We start from the raw sequence: 13983 nt of genomic DNA on the forward strand, positions 1-13983 counted from the left end.
GCATGTGAACAGCCTCTCATCCCCACAGGTGACTTACCTAGGAGTACTGGCAGCAGCTAGGCCTCAGTGGCCACCAAAGTCCCCTTTCTCCTTCTCCCTGTAGAGGCCTGGCTAACCACAGCTTTGTCTACAACTTGACCAGAGGTGGCTGGTGCTCTAGGTTTTTTCCTGTTCCTCTGGTTCAGGCTGCCCCCCACAGTGAAGGTTGGCCCAGGAAATCAAGTAGAAAGTGTTGTAATAGTGTGAGCTTCCTGTACCCCAAAGAGCAGGGAGAGAAGTTATTGCACTGTTTGCTGTTGAGATGGCTCAGAAAAAGAAGGTTGCTCCCTTCTTGCACAAGCCCTTGAACCTCACCGTCTCTCAGCTTTGTGTACCTTCTGGAGGTTCTAGCCTTATCCTCTTAGCAGAGTTGGCTTCCAGGGTATTTCTTTCTCCAGGTTCTTTCTGAGCTGATGGCAGTTATCTGAAGAAATGTGCAATGAAAGGTGAAGATTGTTTAGTACTGTTGATAGAAGAGGGAGGTCTCTTCCTGTGAGAGACCTCTAGGAGCCTCTCACATGTACAGAGTCTGAAGGCTTTTGAAGCTGCTGTTGGGGAACTGAGGAGGGCACAGATTGACAGCCCCTGTGACAACTTAGAGCCAGGTGATATGACTGCAGAGATTTGTAGATAAGGTTTGGTTCTCAGAACTGTTCATGGAGGTGCAGGCTTCTGGATCATTCTGTGTTCTGCTTAATTTTAAGGTCTTCACAGCTGCCAAGGAAAATGTAATGAGTTGCAAGAGATTGTCAGGCATGGTGGTCTGTGTGTATAATTCCAGCGGCTTGGAAGATTGAGGCAGGAGAATCACGCATTTGAGTTCAGGCTCAGCAGCTTAGCTATACTCTTGTCTCAATATAAAAATTAAAAAGGTCTGGGGATATAGCTCAGTGGTAAAGTGCCCTTGGATTCAATCCCCAGTACCCAAGAAAAAAGATGTTACAAAAGACTGAAGTTGAACTTGAGTTACCCTATAGTCTCTCCTGTCACTCCTAACTGGAACCCCTACCTTTTGCCGGCCCTTTCACATTTGTCTCCTTACCCTACCAGACTCAAAAAGTCCCTTAAAGCTGGGCTCATTTGCTCTCTCTGGTCTCTTGTCCACTGGGGATTGGAATGGGAGAGGAGTGATTCTTACATTATGTATAAATTGAATTTTAAGCAAATTAAATAAATAAATCACTTTTTTAAAGATATCTTAAATGGCTGAAAGAAAGACTATTTTTATAATTTTGGGGTGGGGAAAGAGGCCTCATAAGTCCCAGAGGAAAAGTATTATAGGTTAAGTGACATAAAAATAAAAAATCTTGCTGTATCAAAACCACCTGAATAAAAGTAAAAGGCGTACACAGGCTGGGAGGAAATGTTTATAGCATATAAACAACTATTCAGGTAGCCATGATGTATAAAAGATAATAAGAAAGAGACAAACAACCAAAGAGAAAAACAGGAAAGGGACACTCTGTCTCCTGCAGTCTGGTGCCTCTTACGTCCTAGAAACGTGAATTGCATATCCTGGTGGCAGCAATGTTCCCATGAGTTATAAAGGTGATTATGTAGCCTCCATCTGGATCTGTTTACAAGAAGCCCTATTAGCTGCCATCTGTCAGTTAAAATTCTGACCTGTGGGATGTAAGGGTTTGGGGCTGAGCGATTTGGGAGTCTATGCCAACCCCACAGTTACCCACTGAAGTGTGGGGTAATTGGTTGTATACAAGGAGAGCCCCAGGGCAAGTGTTTGAGTGTAGCTTTACTAGTTTCGAACCATATAAAATTAAAGAGTCACAGTACCTCCCCTACCTGTTTGTTCATGTATTTAACAGGGCTCAAGATAGAAACTTCCACCCGGCCTACCAGCACACACCTGTAATCCCAGTGGCTTGGGAGGCTGAGGCAGGAGGATCATGAGTTCAAAGCCAGCCCCACAACTTAGTAGACCCTAAAGCAACTCAAATAAAATATTTCAAAAAGGTCTGGGAATGTGACTAACTGGTTAAGCGCCCCCTGGTCTTAATCCCTGGTATCCCCCCCAAAAAAACTTCCTCTGTAGGGTCTTGGGAGGATTCAGTGAGCCAGAACCAAACAACTACTCAGCATTACCCAGTTGAAATTAGAGCACAACTTGTTAGCTTTAATTTGTCTGAAGGCTTGTCCTTGTCATGCTTCCTTCATCACATCATTCAAAAAGAAAATCTTTCTCACCTCTAACCCTGAGACTAAGTGACACTGTTGTGAGTCTGGAAAGGATGAGTCCAGGAAGAGAACAGTGTCTACTCTTCATCCAGACACATGTAAAACATGGGAAAAAATAGAAATGGTCATTTCCAGGGAGGTTGGCCCTGGGAGATCCTAGATCGCTAGGATGATAGGAAATCCTATTTCTTTTGGAAGAAAGGAATCTTTTTATTATGCCCTCTCTTAAGTACTCCAGACCCAGTTTTGGGAGCTGTTGGCTTCCTGCAGCCACGTTCTGTGGGCCTCTTGGGCCATATTACACCCCACATTGCCCTTGTGAACCTGGACTTTCAGCATTAGTTTGGTTTCCTGGCTTTTGAGCAGCCCTTTTAGGTATCCACTTAACTGAAAATACTTAGTTTCCCTTCCTAAGCTTCTTTGTTCATTATAGGTTTAATTTGTTCACTCTAGAGACTTGGTACTACAACAGCAGAGAGGGTAGATTGGGGTCATATGCAAATCCCATGGCTGTGGGCAGGTGGAATCTGTAACCACAGGTTTTGTTTTCTTTGCAGGAAATAAATGGCATTACCGCAGCACTGGCTGAAGATCTCTTTGAAAAAGGTATGTGGCCATTGGTCCTTAAAGTGCTAGGTACAACTTACATACTCTTACTAGGTGGCTTGGAGGCCCAGGGTGGCACAAAAATCAATCTGTTGCGTCCTAGCCAGGGCCACTTCTTTGGGGGTGCCTAAATTCTGGCCCTGGCCCACAGCCAAGCCTGCCCACTTACCTGCCCTGCAGGTGAGGAGTGATGCTTCACCTTAGGATTCTCAAGCCCCTGTGGTGGGGTGCTAGAAGGTGGGTTGTAGGCGACCCTCTTTTCCTGATTTGTCTTTGCCAGAGAACATGGTGACAGTAGATAATATGTAAGGAGCATGCCCTGTATCATCCAGCCCTGTGTTTATCATCCTTCTGCCTTCCCCCTAGAGGTTGAGGTGTGAACACCGGTGGTTAGAGGCTTGTGACTTGCTTGAAGTTACATGACTAGAAGGAAGAGCAGAACAAGAACCAAAGGCCAGTTAGTCTGGCTCAGTAGCCATCTTGCTTTCAGACTCTGTGCTGCTGGCATGTTAGGCCTGCACCTAACCCAAACATCTGCCTTTTGTAGATAACAGTGTAGGTCTGTTGCCCAGAACCACTGCCTCTTATCAGCCTTATCCTGGCTCAGTTACTTAGATCTTGACTTAACCTCACTCTGCAGGGTGACTGCCCAGTTGGGTTGTCCCCATGGCTCTTCCCTGTTCACATGTCCAGGGTTGCCCTGTGGCAGTATGAGCTCAGGAGGGCGACTATTTCTTCATGCTTAGTCCCAACACCGTGGGCACACACACACATGCTTGTGCAGTGCTTGACTATTGTTGGCCTGATGGGCAGACTCCCTGGCTATACTGTGTGCTAGGGTTGCTGCCGGACACTCATCCCTCAGGGCATGGCTGTTGCAGGAGAACAGCTCCTGGGGGCCGGTGAGGTCTTTGCCATCAGGCCCCTGCAGCTCTATGCAGTCACCGAGCAGCTACAGCAAGGAAAACCCACGTGCGCCAGTGGAGATGCCAAGACTGACCTTGGGCATATTCTGGACTTCACCTGTCGCCTTAAATACCTTAAGGTAAAGCTGCAGCACATCTCAGTCATGGAAAGCCATTCAGTCATCTGTGGGGCCTGACAGCTAACTGGCATAGTTGTGTGGAGGAGTTGTGGATGGGGCCCTTTCCAAAGAAGGCACATTGCCTGGTATTCTTGGCACTGTTCTTCTGACTGAGAGCACTAGGGGGCGTCATCATCCAATGTCTAGTTTAAACCTCAGCCCTAGCCTGCCTTGCTGAAGGTAGAGGTGGTCAAAGTTTCTGGCTTGGCAGCTGCTAACACAGAAATGTGGCTGGAGATTGGTGGCAACAGCATCCCTAATTTAAGCCACATCTTTTGGCCTCAGGTTTCTGGCACAGAAGGACCTTTTGGGAACAGCAACATTCAGGAACAACTCCTGCCATTTGACTTGTCCATATTCAAGTCTCTTCACCAGGTGGAGGTAAGGCCCAGACCTGTGGCGAGTGTAGGCAGGGCCAAGCCCAGAGTGGGCATTGTCTGGCTCTCATATATCTGTGGCTAGGGAACAGTGTTGGTGTCAGGTGTCCAGATTTAATTGTAAAGTACTGTTGGTTTGGGTTTTGGTTTTGGTATTGGGGATTGAACCACTGAGCCACATTCCCAGACCTTTTTTATATTTTATTTAGAGATAGGATCTCACTAAGTTGCTTAGGGTCTTACTGAGTTGCTGAGGCTGGCTTTGAACTTGCTGTCCTCCTGCCTCAGCCTCCTGAGCTACTGGGATTATAGACACGTGCCATCATATCCGGGAGTACTGTTGCTTTGGGGTTTGGCATTTTGTTGCAGGAGAATCAGGTTCGTCTAAAGGCAGACAAAAAGGGGGACTTCTCCTGTCCTTGGCCAGTCTGCATGTTTCCATTCTTAGCATGGACAGCAGCAGGCATTTAGAGGAGTAAAGCACTATGGTCTGCTGCTTCTGGGCCTCTCATGGCGTCAGGGAATATGCAGCGTTCAAATAGAAGTCCTGGGAAGTCATCCTAAAGGTCAGACAGAGCCAATTCCAAATCTTTATTTGCCAAGACAAAGGACTTTGAAGGTTCTCAATTCTTGAGTCACCCACACTAGTGAGAAATGATTTACACTCCTTGCTACTGGGCTCCTTAGTTCTCAAAACTTAACTTTTATTACTTTTTTTAAAAGAAAATGGAGCCAGGCACCATGGCATACACCTATAAACCCAATGACTTGGAAGGTTAAGGCAAAAGGCTTGTAAATTCGAGGCCAGCCTAAGCAACTTAGCAAGGCCTTGTCCCAAAATAAAAAAATGAAGATGTAGCTCAGAAGTAAAGCACCCTTGTGTTCAATCCCCAGTACCAAAATAAGTAGAGAAATATATAAAAATGAAAGAAAATGGAATTAGTAATGAATAGTAAAAGCTGTTTGAAATGTTTTCAAGCATAAGTGTCCTAAACTTGGCTTTTGCATTCAATCTGAGTCCTATGCCTGGTGAATACTCCTTGATTGAATCTTCCCAATAGCCCTGTGAAGGGGGCACTTTCATTTCCAGTTTACAATTGAGGAAACTGAAGTTTAGGAGGATGAGGGACTTTGGCCAGGATCACACAATTAAGAAGAGGAAACTGGAGTTTGAATTTAGCTGAGTCTGGCTTTAGAGCCTGTGCTACCCATTGACCTATTCTGCCTATAACTATCTAGGTTTGCTACAGACCTTGAAGGCCATTCCTCTTTAAGGAAACTTAGATATGAACCTCAACCACTGTAGGCTGAGTGAGTAGGAAAGCCTACCCAGCCCCATTCAGCAACTTGGGGCTCTGCTGGTCTGATTGTGGGTATGAAGCCCTCAGGGGCAATGTGCTTGGTATTAATTTCTCTCCTCACTACAGAACAGTTAAGGCAGTAGGGTGGGACTGGGTAAAAATGAGGATTCTGAGGGCCCCTTGTTCCCTAGCACTGGTTTCCATGATCCACCCTTTCTGACCACCTGCTAATCCCCAAACAGCCCTTACAGATAAAATGGAATTTGTGGTTCACTGTGAGTCTTAGACTCTAGACGCCTTTCTTGTAGATACTTCAGAGAATGTTTAGTCAGCTCTAAATAGCATTAGGAAAAGGAAGGCGTAGATTTTGAGTCACCTCCTGCCTCTTAAGAATTTGGGCTGCCCATTGTTGGGCTTCCTTTGTGTATGCATGATGAACACCCCCTTCCTGGGACTTCTGATAGAGCCAGGATTTATTGCTGAGACACAGATTTTTTTGTTGTTGTTGTTCCAGATAAGTCACTGTGATGCAAAGCACATACAAGGGCTGGTTGCCTCAAAGCCCACCTTAGCCACGATGAGTGTCCGCTTCTCAGCAACCTCAATGAAGGTAAGCTTAACCTATTTCCTACCTGGGCACTGTCTACAGGGCAAGGTCTTGGCTGTGGTCCCCACCACTGAAGACAGGTACCAACAAGGCCACATCCATTAGAACCCAGAGGTTAGACTTTCCCCAGCACCTCCCAGCACTTGATAACCCCTGAGACCCTAGCCTACATCTTCATCAAAGATCAATATTGTTAACAAGGGGGGCTGGGGTTGTAGCTCAGCAGTAGAGTGCTCGCCTAGCACTTGTGAGGCCCTGGGTTCGATCCTCAGCACCACATAAAAATAAATAAATAAAATAAAGGGATTGTGTCCAAAAACACCTAAGAAATAAATATTAAAATATATATATATATATATTGTTAACAAGGGCTGGGGTTGTGTTGGTGGCAGAGTGCTTGCCTTGCACAGATGAGGCACTGGATTTGGTCCTCAGCACCACATGAAAATAAATAAATAAAATAAAGGTATTGTGTCCATCTACAACTAAAAAAAAATATTTAAAAAAAATATTGTTAACAAGACATTTTAAGGAACTTGGTTTTTTCCTCCAAAAAAGAATTTTAAAAGGCCACTGTTTTCTAATGAACAAACTGTGAAGCTGTATACAGGTGACAGGACCTTTGTTAGTTAGATTAATATAACTGTTCCTCAAAGCCTAATGAGGCCTGGCTTAGCATTTATTTGTGTCTTGTCCTCCATGGACTTGAAGTAGAAGGTGAGGTTGCGGAAGTGCTGGAACCAATTGAGAATGTAGGAGGTTTCTTTTACCTTTTCATGGCTTGCATCTTAGTAATGTTAAAATCTTTCCCTGAGTATAAAAAAAGCATAAAGTGGCTAATTTTATGACTAAGGGCATCTGATTAAGATTTGGGTTTGGTAAAAATTCTTTCTCTTAAGGCTGCTGACTGCAAAGAGGAAACTGGAGAGAACAAGAGCATTGGGCCACCTTGTCCCTCTTCAAGGCATTCCTTGCTGCCTGGATGAAGGAACCTGGGGTGATCCTTACAAGAGGAGAGGTCTTTATAAACCTCAAAAATCAAGCCAAGAGCCAGGCCCAGTAGCACATGCCTGAGATCCCAGTTACTCTAAAGGCTGAGGCAGGAGGATTCCGAGTTTGTGAGGCCAACCTGGGAAACTTAGTGAGATCCTGTCTTAAAAAATATCTCAGTAGTGGAGCACGTTCCTAGCATGCATAAGAGCCTGAGTTCTCAGGTACCGTGGTAAAAATATTTTTAAAAGGTCAAACCAAGGAGGTCTGCCTCTCTCCCCTGGTGGTCCCAATGCTCTCTGCTGCTACTCTTGACTTAGCACTGATTTTGTCCCTGTGAAGTAATGGTTAAAAAGACCTGTTCGCCACAGTGGAGACCACTCTGAAAGCACAGTTGCCTAGCAACACTGTGAGTTTGGACCTTCAGCCTCTGAGAGTTAGCCAGAAAAGGCATCACCGAGTGGCAGAGGCCCCTGGGGGCTTGAGCAACCTTTGCTCCCGCGGCAGAGGAACATATTTCAATCTGCCGTTAGTTGCTAAACCTTTCAGTTATTTCACAATCGCTTAAAGACACATGCATCAAAGCCCTATTTAAATGCAAGCTCACTTCCACATGCTAAATATTCTCCAGTCCTTCCTTTAATTTTGCAGCGATAGTGTTCTAGTTAGTGTTGCGTGAGGGCCTGAGCATAGTGCTCAACAGATGTTCTTATTCAGGAAGTCCTCGTTCCCGAAGCCTCAGAATTTGATGAGTGGGAGCCAGAAGGCACAACACTTGAAGGCCCTGTGACTGCTGTCATCCCCACATGGCAGGCGTTGACCACTCTCGACCTGAGCCACAACAGCATCTCTGAGATCGACGAGTCTGTGGTATGCTTGCAGCAGTCAGTGTCATGGGCCTCTCTGGCCTAACCAAAGCCTCAGGTTGGGTTGACTTTTCTGGAAAGACCACAGAAAACCTGTAACCAGGTCCCTATGCCTTCCCCATAATTTTTATGTTAAATTTCAAAATAAGAATCTTTATAATTGGTAAGGTAATACTTAGAACCAAACAAAGCATATTAATTGCATGTACATTTGTTATTTCTAGAACCACAGTAAGTGATGACACACTTCTGAGTAGGCACAAAAATCACTCCCTGTGTTACAGATGTGCCCATGTAAAGACGACATCCAGATGGTGTTAGGGCAATGGGCGTATGATTCTGTCTACACTTCTCAGTGGGGAGGAGGGCGGGGTTAGAAGAAATGTAGGCTCCTTCCTCTGTCTGGGACATTACAATTTGTCGTTTTTCTAAACCAAATGTTCTGTAAAGCATTGGCTATTGTTCAGCTCTGGAGTCCCTGTATGTCTTGGATGTGCTACTGTGTGGCCCTGCAGGGACAGTCTGCTGGAAGTCTGTGGTCAGAAGGAAGAGCCCCAGGTTGCCCAGCCACCATGTGCAGGGTCTGTAGGATCCAGCCTCCTCCTAGAATAACATTGGTTCTTCTTTTGTTTCGTAAGAAACTGATCCCAAAGATTGAGTTCTTGGACCTGAGTCACAATGGAGTGCTGGTCGTGGACAACCTGCAGGTAATGTCTGTGGAGATAATTGCTACCTATACAGCTTCCCCCAAGGTCCTGACCTCCTGGGAGGTCAGGGGGTGGGGATTGCCACCTTCCCTTGAAGGATCCTATGATAATGCTGGAATGATTGTTGTCCTTTTTCCAAAGAATTATAAATGATGAATAAATACAAGCCAAGTGTGATAGAGATGGTGAACCTCCATCCTGAAGACAGGCAGGCTTGTTTTCAGTTCTCATCCCTAACCTGCCTGCTAGGGCTGTTTCTGGGCTGTGGCACATGTATAGGAGAAAAGAGGCTTCCCTTCCTAAAAATTGTCAGAGCAGACAGATGGAACTGCCTTGTATAACTAGTTCTGATGGAAGGGCATCTATCTGTCGTGTCTCTGTGGAGGCCTGAACTCAGCCACTGCCCTGTTCTCAATGCCACTGCAGCACCTGTACAACCTCGTGCACCTTGACCTGTCCTACAACAAGCTGTCCTCCTTGGAAGGCGTCCACACCAAGCTGGGGAATATCAAGACCCTGAACCTGGCAGGCAACCTCCTAGAGAGTCTGAGTGGCCTGCACAAGCTGTACTCCCTGGTCAACCTGGACCTCAGTGACAACAGGATTGAGCAGGTGAGCCACATCCCAAGGAGCTCTCTCTGGGCTCTGGGATTGCCAGGCTTTGGTGTTGATCACTTAAAGAAAATCATTAAAATTCCTTTCATTTAAAAGAGGCCATCCAATGTGTTGTCCTGTTGCTGAAGTGTTAGAAGGGACCAAAGGGAATGGCCAAAGGGAAATGCACTCATGCCTTGCAGATGGAAGAGGTCAGGAGCATAGGCAGCCTCCCATGTCTGGAGCACGTGGCCCTGCTGAATAATCCTCTGAGCATCATCCCTGACTACCGGACCAAGGTGCTCGCTCAGTTCGGAGAGCGGGCTTCTGAGGTAAGCCCCACCACCACCACCCGCCTGTGCCACCAGTGGATCCCAAAGAGATGGGTAGGATGGAGTCCAGGTTCACATGGGCAGACTGAGGCAGGGTTGTCCATTCTTCTGCCCTCACTTCCTTCAGAAGCTCACCTGAGAGCCTCTCATTTGGGAAATCTGCTGCACCCCTCTCCCACGGGGCATGTCAGGGAGCTTCTTGCCACATCTGTCTAGAGCTTCAGGCCAGGAGGGCTCACCGAGAACACATAGGCTCAGACTCAAAGTATGGAGAAACTGTTTTCAGCTTTTTTTAAAAAAAAAATAGCATTGCTAGCTGAGCATGGAGGCACATTCCTGTAATCCCAGCAGTTCAGGAGGCTGAGGCAGAAGGATCACAAGTTGAAGCAGTTTAGTGAAGCCTTAAGCAACTTAGCAAGACCCTGTCTCTAAATAAAATGTGAAAAAGAGCTGGGGATGTGGCTTAGTGGTTAAGAGCCCCCTGGGTTAAATCCCTAGTACCAAATAATAATAATAATAATAATTTGTTAATTCTAGACAAGGAGTAGAAAAAAGATACTTAAAATAATCATGTTTCCTGGAAAACTTCTGGCCACGCTGCCTGACTGTTAAGTCCAAGGGTTTGTCCATTTTTGCTAGTATAGCCCAACCCAATGCCTGCTGCCTGCTGGCTCTGGTTCTCCAACTACCACCATCACCACCACCACCACCACCACCACCACCATACTGACCAAATAGGTCCTTCATCAGGCTCATTCCTCTCCCTCAGCCTCAAGCAACCCTGCCCCCATTCTCTCACCAGTCCTTGGAACCTCTGTCTTCCCCAAACCCCAAGTCAGAAAGTACTTGGGAGGCTATTTACATCCCACTCTGCCCCTTTTCTGCCCCAAGTGCTGCCTTTCCACGCTATCATCAAGATAGTCTTCACAAGATGCCATCTCCTCCCCAGAGGAGTCCAGAGTCCAGACCTGGAGTCATAGTGTCTGCTCCTGTCCAGGCCCTTGGGACCTTCCCTCATTTGGCCACACTGCGTGCCTGCATGCTCGCTCCTTCTGCTCTCATGCCTTTAGCCTCCCCATTCCCCTAACCAGAAGGTGCTCCCCTTGCTCTTTGACAAGCTCAGCTCCATCTGTAAATGAGGGCTTAGTGCATGTTACCTCCTTGCTCCCAATACCAGCCACCCAAGAGGCTACTGCCTCTCCTTGGAGAGGGACACCCAGAGACAGATGAGGCAGTGTGGGACCTCCACAGGCCCCTCCAAATTGCTCCCATGTCATTTCTGTGGGTGGTGAAGAGCCCACTTCCCAGAAGGCTGAGCCTCCCTCAGCCTCCTGTGTCCTCATAGGGCCTGGCCTACAATGGATGCTCATGCCCACTCCCAAGCAGGGGCTTACCATTGTCTTCCAACCACACATGCCTATCTGCATGCTGAGAACCACTTTGTGGACTCTAGGTCTGTCTGGATGACACGGCAACCACAGAGAAGGAGCTGGACACTGTGGAAGTACTAAAAGCAATTCAGAAAGCCAAGGATGTCAAGTCCAAACTGAGCAACCCAGAGAAGAAGGTGGGCATTTATATGGAAGGTGGAGGGGTAGTGGTGAAGAACCAATCAAGGAGGAGCTGATTTCTGGGATCGCTCAGGGCCACCAAGTCCTGGCTGCACTGCTCCCAGGCTGCATGACTTCGGGAAGGCCACACCCTCTAGGTCCTTGTGTGTGAGACAGGATGGTGATGAAGCCTGCCCCTCAAGTTACTGTGAGGCTACTTTCATCACCTTATTGTGAGAACCATTGAGCTCCTCCTTCCTCAACTCTGACCTTGTCAGTCTGTTCTTCCTGTGCTTTATCATCTCTCCCCGGCTGACTCAAGCGCTTCTTCCCAGGTTAGTGAGGATTCTCGGCTCTTAGCTGCCCCCTGCATTGGACCCAGTGGCTCTCCTCCCACCACGGCTCCCACCTCTGCCTCCCTGCCCCAGCCCATCCTCTCCAACCAAGGTAATCACATATGGATCTTGCTCCTAGCAGAGCTGCACAGCCCCTGCCTGGGCCCTCTGGCTGGGCTGGGGTTGGGGGAGAGATGCTGGCACCTGCTTCCTTCAGGATTGGGCACAGGGAGGGTGGTGCCGTCCGCAGGCTGGCTCCTCAGGTGGCACGCAGCAGGTGCACCCGGCTTAATTTCAGTTCTGTCGTTTGCTTAGTGAGGATCCCTGATGCTCTGACACCTGCTTCCATTTCCTCTAGGAGACCACAGGGTGTCTAATAGAGCAGACTCGGGGCTATTGGCTCACGAGGACTCGTTCCCCTTGGCAGCATGGGCAGGTCAGCTGCTCATTATGGGAAGCCAAGCCTTGTTACGTTACTGAGTCTGGAGCCCTGATCCCCATTTGGGGAACTTCCTTTTATCCTTACCTCATGTCTGTGGCTCTCAGGGCGTGGCTCAGCCCCAAAACACTGCTTTTGTGGGATCAAGATGGGCTGTCTGTGTCCCTGTGGACCCATGGAAGACCCATCCCTTTCATCTGCCCACTGTCTTAGCGTTTTCAAAGGGCTTTCACCTCTGAACCCAGGCATCCTCGGAGATGAGTGAGTGAAGCAGGTCCCATGAGCGTGTCTGCTGGCCCGGCCCCAACAGAAGAGGGGCGGGTGTGCCGTCCCAAGTGGAGCTGAGGCTTGGGACACGCAGGAAAGAACGCCGCCCACCCGGGCTCCTGGAGACGCAGAACTTGGTGTGAGGCCTTGGGAAACCAGTTTGACCCTATTTCAAGAGCCAGAAACACATTCCCACCCCTTGACCTGGCAACCCCGCTGGAGGGGATCTTCTCTTAGAGAGGGATCAGATGCTGGGGAGGGGTGTGAAGTGCTCCCTGCTGGCAACACATGGGCTGTGACATGCACACCAAAGAGGGGTGGGGAGAGGCATCTGTGGCACAGAACCCTCTGCAGCAGTCCCGTCAGGGAGAGAAGACTGGCAGCAAGAAGGGAGACACTTACTAACATTAAGGCAAAAGCCCGACGCAGAGCAGCACACTGAGGTTACCACCATGCCATGCGGAAGAGAATTGATAAAAATGGAGCCGTGGGGCTAGGTGCCAGAGCATTTGCCTGTTTGCTTTGGTCAATCTCTTGACAAATTTTTTGGTTGTATTTTTTTATGTAAAAAGGAAAGAGGGTATGGATCCCTGTGAGGAAGCTTCCCTATCACTGCCATCTGCATGGAAGTCAAGCTCCTCTTTGGGGTCCCACAGCACTGGCGACCCTATAGAGGAAGCACGTAACTGTAGGCTTCTCAGGGACAGGGAGATGCGTCTGGTCCCAAGGCCAAGGACATGGCTGGCCAGTCTTAGTCAGCAACTGTTGAATCAGTGAATCAATAAGCGATTATGGAGAACAGCAAGTAGAGAATAAGCTGGTAAAGAGCAGGCCCCGGGCGGGCAGTGGGGAGGGGTGTCTCCCCCAAGGCTGCAACTACAGGCAGCGCCCCATTCCCACCCTGCAGTGATGAGCCTCTGCAGCAGCCTAGGTCCAGCCTTATTTCCCCCTTTCTCTCACCCTGGGGCACTCTGCAGAGTGGCTTCTGTAGTCTGTCCCCACTTCCCAGTCACTGGACGTTGAGACATTGTCTCAGATTGCACCTCTCATAAATAAAACTGCAGTGGATGTCTTTGTGTGCACATCTCTTTCCTTTGGGTGAGAAATGACAAGGTCAAACCCCTGCCTGAGGTCTCTCCTGATGTCCCCTATCCCATCTGCTGAGTGGCCCTTTCTCACCACTTGTTTGTACAGGCCACAGTCCAGGAAGGAAGTGGACAGACTGTCCCTGTCCACGTTTCCTCATGTCCAAACAGGGATTGGGGAGTTAGTGGCAAGAAAATGTTGCTTTTTTCCTCACAAATGTAGAGGCATCCACATTTGTGTGTGTTCAGCCATGTGTTACTGGAGCTAGCCCGGATGGGCAGGGATTTCTCCTATGTGAGAGCAGCTTTGCTAAGTGGCACCTAATGCTCCCAGCCTGTCCTGTAGTGGAAGCATACTTGCAAATTAACTGGGCATTCCCAGGCCAGTGTGAACGGGGCACTGTCCAGAAAACACAGGCCTCTGGTTATTGCAGGAGCTATAGATGGCTGTTGGAGCCACAGAGGATTGTGACTGATAAGGGCCGATGTGCAAAATGTCGGAGTTGATTCTCCAGCTAGGTCCAGGGCTGAGAGAAGCTGTGTAGAGAGGTGGTTAGGAGCAGGCAGCTGAGTTCAGGCTCCAACATCCTGGCTGTGTGATCTCAAGCTAC

General features: G+C 48.2%; 2 protein-coding genes across 4 annotated transcripts in view; one reads left to right on the forward strand and one right to left on the reverse strand.

The window, feature by feature from the left end:
* Sema3g (semaphorin 3G) overlaps window positions 1-13983 on the reverse strand; it is a 100020-nt gene that overhangs the window by 33761 nt on the left and 52276 nt on the right. The gene's annotated exons all lie outside the window — the stretch shown is intronic.
* Nisch (nischarin) overlaps window positions 1-13983 on the forward strand; it is a 35610-nt gene that overhangs the window by 10429 nt on the left and 11198 nt on the right. For 2 of the 3 annotated variants that reach the window (XM_046452873.2, XM_046452874.2), the window contains exons 4-13: window positions 2790-2838; window positions 3720-3883; window positions 4208-4303; window positions 6115-6210; window positions 7915-8067; window positions 8702-8770; window positions 9197-9382; window positions 9568-9696; window positions 11150-11263; window positions 11582-11693. In XM_046452873.2, the coding sequence (XP_046308829.1) occupies window positions 2790-2838; window positions 3720-3883; window positions 4208-4303; window positions 6115-6210; window positions 7915-8067; window positions 8702-8770; window positions 9197-9382; window positions 9568-9696; window positions 11150-11263; window positions 11582-11693 (1168 nt within the window). Of the gene's footprint in view, window positions 1-2789; window positions 2839-3719; window positions 3884-4207; window positions 4304-6114; window positions 6211-7914; window positions 8068-8701; window positions 8771-9196; window positions 9383-9567; window positions 9697-11149; window positions 11264-11581; window positions 11694-12265; window positions 13360-13983 lie in introns of those variants that run through there. The other variant, XM_046452875.2, reaches the window with a different exon arrangement.

Source organism: Marmota monax, unplaced genomic scaffold (assembly GCF_021218885.2).
Source record: "Marmota monax isolate L192 unplaced genomic scaffold, Marmota_monax_Labrador192_F-V1.1 WCK01_AAM20220418_F8-fsc00042, whole genome shotgun sequence".
Lineage (NCBI taxonomy): Eukaryota > Metazoa > Chordata > Mammalia > Rodentia > Sciuridae > Marmota > Marmota monax.